Below are 4,574 nucleotides of genomic sequence, written 5' to 3' on the forward strand. Positions count from 1 at the left end.
AAAAAAAAAAAAAAAAAAAAAAAAAAAAACCCACCTGGAAGCCCTGATGCTAAAGAAGCCCAGAAGAAAAACAGCCTCAAAGCTGAAGTCTCTTTGAATCAATAATTTCAGGAAAATTTAATATGATTCTATTCATTTCATAAACAAATTCATCCATCATAAGCCACACACACACACACACACACATTACTCTCACAAAAATCCTGAAAGGATACAGCTAATGCAGAAAAGGCCACTCCTATAGGAATGTGTATGGCCCCATCTCTGCTTGCCCACTCCAAACAGAAATGTGACCCAGCACCAACTCAGGTTCACAGAGGTTGCTTAGTGACAAAGATCATGGCCTGGCCACATCTGAAGCTGCCTTCTCTCACCAGGAAGAAAAGCAGCTCACAAAGAGATGGGTGACCGGGTGACCGGGGCCCAGAGGGACAGCACATAAGCAGCGTCCTCAGTCACTCATGGAAACCCTTAAGCGTTACTGGTGCCTGGAACCAAATATAATCCTCGGAGGCCAAGGCTGGGATGGAAGGTCTGCCGCAGGACAGGGTCACAGTGAGTTTGTGACCCCGGGTGGGCACCCGGTAGTTGAGCTTGGGTCGAAACCACTCCTCTCCACAGTCGCGGTGACCCTGGGCCATGACGATGGTGCCCATGAGCGGAGGAGCCTGTAGCTCACTGAAAGCATCTGCCAGGAAGATGGCTCGGAAGAGACGCCGCAGACACGTGGCTGTGCTCAGGCTCTGGTCCACGCTGAGGGGAGCCAGCCGGGACAGGTCAAGTTCATAGAACTCCTTGGGGCTTACGGCACTGCCCCCGAGGAGGATGAGCACTCGCGGTACCAGTGTCCGGGCAAAGAGGTCCCCGAGGTGGCTGAGGACGCTGTCCAGTTCCGCCAGGGCTTGCTGGCACTTCCTGCTGCTTGCCTCGCTAGCAGTCCAAGGTTTCTTCCTCACTGTGTCCTCTGCCTGTGAGAACAGAGCACATGGAGGGATCGACAAAGTACATGGGAATGCCTGCCCTTTACAGAGCTCCCGTGGGAGGTGTCATCAGACTCACAGACTGGATTTCTAGCTCAATGAACTGCCATAACCACACCATGAGACTTATCAGAGAACATCACCATATAAAGAAAAACACGGTCTTGGTACACAACCACGATTTTCCTACACTCACGTCAGCAAAGACAGTACTCTGAGGTAGCGGGTGTCCAGACAGAAGCACAGGAATGAGCAGCATGTGGTCTAATAAAGGTAATTCTGGAGCCCTCCAATCAAACACAGTAAGTTAAACACACGGGTTAGTAACATATGCTCCCAGTGAAACACTGAGAAAAAAACTAAGAAAGGAAGAGGACAGAAAGCAGAAGTGCTGAGAAAGACAAGAGCACTGGGGAACATGTCTCATTGGGCATGGCAGCAAGTTTTTATTTTTCGCTTTTGTTTTGTCTTTTTGAGACAGGGTTTCTCTATGCAGTTCAGGCTGGCTTTGAACTCACTTTGTAGCCCAGGGTGGCTTTAAACTGACAGCGCTCTACCTGTCTCATCCTCCTGAGTGCTGGCATTATAGGTGTGTGCTACCACGCCTGGCAAGGCAACAAGTTTTGAAAGACAGCCGCAAGGCATGGTGTTGCACACCTGTAATCCCAGCACTCCGAAAGCTGAGGCGGGAGGATTGCCATGGGTTAAAGGCCAGCCTGAGCTACATACATAATAAATTTAAAGACTGTATCATGAGAACTTAACTCAACAACAAGATAAAATAAAACATTGATAGATAGATAAACAGGGAGATAGTAGATGGAAAGGTTAAGAGTACAAGAGCCGAATACCAGCTACTAATAAAGGAATCTTCATAAGGACTGGCATGCTAGCACATGCCAGTAATCCCAACACTCAAGAGGCTGAGGCAAGAGGACTGCTGCAAATTTAAGGCCAGCCTGGCTACACAGCAAGGCCCTGTCTCAAACAAACAAGCGAGAAGCACATTCACACTGCAGAACCCCGACAAAGCCACAGCAGAAAGTATCAGTGAACACAAGGGACTGAACAAAAACTTGTATGAGCATGCTCGGACCAATGGCTAATGCTCTCCACACACAGATGTGCTGCCACTGCTTGTGGTGTTCCAGGGTTCCCACCCAGTCTCCTTATGATAAAGTCCAGCAGCCCATAAGGTCCAGACACACACACAGAGCTTACGAGGATTTATTCTGAAATGTCTGTTCACCAGATAAAAGCCTTCAACATGAAAGTCAGATTTCAAAGCAAATGGCAAAAGGATTCTGAAAGAAACAGATAACTGCAAACAACAGAGAAGAGCTTCAAAGCACAGCTGATAACTTAGACAAGTCGGTAGGATTGTGAAACAGGATGTTATTAAAAAGAACTATGAGAATATTAAGAAAGCGCTCTTAAGAATTTGACTTCCAAAAAAATAGAAGTGTTAGATAATATAAAGTCAAAAATTCCACTAAAAAAGGCCGGGTGTGGTGGTGCACATCTGTAATCTCAGCACTGGGGGGAAGGTGGGGGGCCAGGAGGATTGGTTTGAGTTTGAGACCAGTCAGAGCTACAAAGTAAGCTCAAGGCCAGCCTGAAGTGCATAGCAAGACCCTGTCTCAAAAGCACCAAGAAAAGAAAAACGAAAAATCCACTAAAATGTAGGGGCCAAGGCATGAGGTCTCATTTCAAGGCCAGCCTGGGCTACAGAGCCAGATCCTGTCTCAAAACACAAAACAACCTGGCATGGCAGTGCGCACCTCTGATCCCATCACCCTGGGGAGGCTGACACAGGAGGATCATAAGTTTGGGATTTAGTGAGAGCCCGCTTCAAAAACTTAAAAAGGGGGGGGGGGGCTGGAAAACACCTCAGTGAGAAGGCCCTGGTTTCAATCCTGAATTTGGGGATGGGGTGGGGAGAAAGAGGTGAAAATCGGAAAGAAAACAAACCAAACTTTAGAGAGCCAGTTCAAAGCTGGGGAGAGGCAGGGGCAAGAAGCTCTGCAGAGCCTATGCTTAGGGTGTGTAAAGCCCTAGGTTCAGGCCAGGTGTAGTGGGGCATGCCTGTAATTTCAGCACTTGGGAGACTGAAACAGGAGGATTGCCATGAGTGTGAGACCAGCCTAGGCAATAGTGAGTTCAAGGCCAGCCTGAACCACACATCAAGACCCTGGTTCAAAACAAAACAAACAAAAAAACAAAAGCCCGAGGCTCACCACCCCCCAACATTTAAGAGTTCATGAAGTCCAAATGCAACACACACGACAGGAGAGGAAAGTTAGGGAACAACAACAACAAAAAAAAAACAACCATTGCAGCTTTTCAGCTGCCATCCCCAACACAAGCCCTGAAGTTTCTCAGACCCCTTTCCTCCCTGCCTGCCATCTAAGGCCTCTAGGGACCTCCCACCCGTTCTTGCCGCAAACCTGGGGAGATGTTCTGCGATAGAAGTGCTTGAGCTGTTCGTAGGGCAGAGGCAGTTGCTGGCGTTGGTACATGATGTGCTTTAGAAGTTCACACGTAAAGCGGCAGCAGCCTTCCTGGCTCACAGGCCCCGGAAACACCACGGGGACCAAGCAGTCTCTCGGACAAAAGGCTTCTGAAGGGTTGGGAGGTTCCGGGGCAGACTGAGTCTCAAGCAGTTCTATCTGGGGGTCAGGAGCTTCTTCCGATTTGTCATACCATTCCAAATCTAATGCAAGAACAGAAAGATAAAAATGCGAAAAAGGCAAGTGTTGCAGGTCAGTGGGAGTCTTCCCATTTCCTGAGGTCCCCACGTCAGTCTCCTCGGCGAAGGGGGTACCCTGACAGCCGCAAGGAGACCTCGCCACCTGCCCAGGTTGTCTACGTGACGGGACGCAGGGGAAGCTCGGGGACAGGGGCTCCTTTCAGCCAGCGGCAGGCCTCGGCTGGAAAATGAGTACGAAGTGCAGTCACCTCGGGTCCAGAACGCCGAAACCGAGACAGCGCACCCCAGAGTGAAGGGACCGGGGCAGAACTAGGCGGGGCGGGACGCGCGGCCGCGGACAGTCCGCACGGACCGGAGAAAGGCCAGACAAACGACTGGGGGTGGAGGCAGGAAAGAAACAGGTACCCACGGCTCCCCAAGCTCCAGACGCCATGCCTTACCAGGGACAGAGGCTGGGGGAAACACTTCCGGCTCCAAAGCCGCCATCACGACCTCCTCCTTCCGCAGGGAGCGGTTGGAACCCCCGCCCGAGCCGCGTCACAGGAAGGCCACGCCCACTTCCGGCTCGGTCCAGGAACTGGGGGCGTGGCGTCGGGATGGGTGGGGCTGAGGGGTAAATTTGCCTCGGCGGGTTTGGCTGCCGCTTGCACTCGCCAGCACCAGGGAACCCAGGGGCTCGGGGAAGACCTTCTCCGTCTGCATCCTGCATTAGTTCTTGGCAGCTCACTTACTGTGCCCGGTCCTGTCCTTGGTGCTGGAGACCGTAAAACAAGCCCTATCAGAGCCTTATCAATGATGTTAATTCCTGTAAGGAAATGGGAACGCCCCCCCACGCCCACACCAATTCTGGGGATTGAACACAGGGCCTTTGCACAGACCTGTAG

At 51.0% G+C, this 4,574-nt stretch overlaps 1 protein-coding gene across 1 annotated transcript; it reads right to left on the reverse strand.

Moving 5' to 3' along the window:
• Window positions 1-37: 37 nt before the first annotated feature.
• Window positions 38-4,216, reverse strand: Mad2l1bp (MAD2L1 binding protein). Its single transcript, XM_004624113.2, has 3 exons — window positions 4,131-4,216; window positions 3,428-3,693; window positions 38-968 (listed from the first exon to the last, which is right to left on the reverse strand). The coding sequence occupies exons 1-3, from the start codon at window positions 4,174-4,176 to the stop codon at window positions 456-458; spliced, it is 825 nt and encodes a 274-aa protein (XP_004624170.1). The 5' UTR covers window positions 4,177-4,216; the 3' UTR covers window positions 38-455.
• Between the last annotated feature and the right edge of the window lie 358 nt (window positions 4,217-4,574).

The sequence above is a fragment of the Octodon degus genome, unplaced genomic scaffold (assembly GCF_000260255.1).
Source record: "Octodon degus isolate 3935 unplaced genomic scaffold, OctDeg1.0 scaffold00005, whole genome shotgun sequence".
NCBI classification, from domain to species: Eukaryota; Metazoa; Chordata; class Mammalia; order Rodentia; family Octodontidae; genus Octodon; species Octodon degus.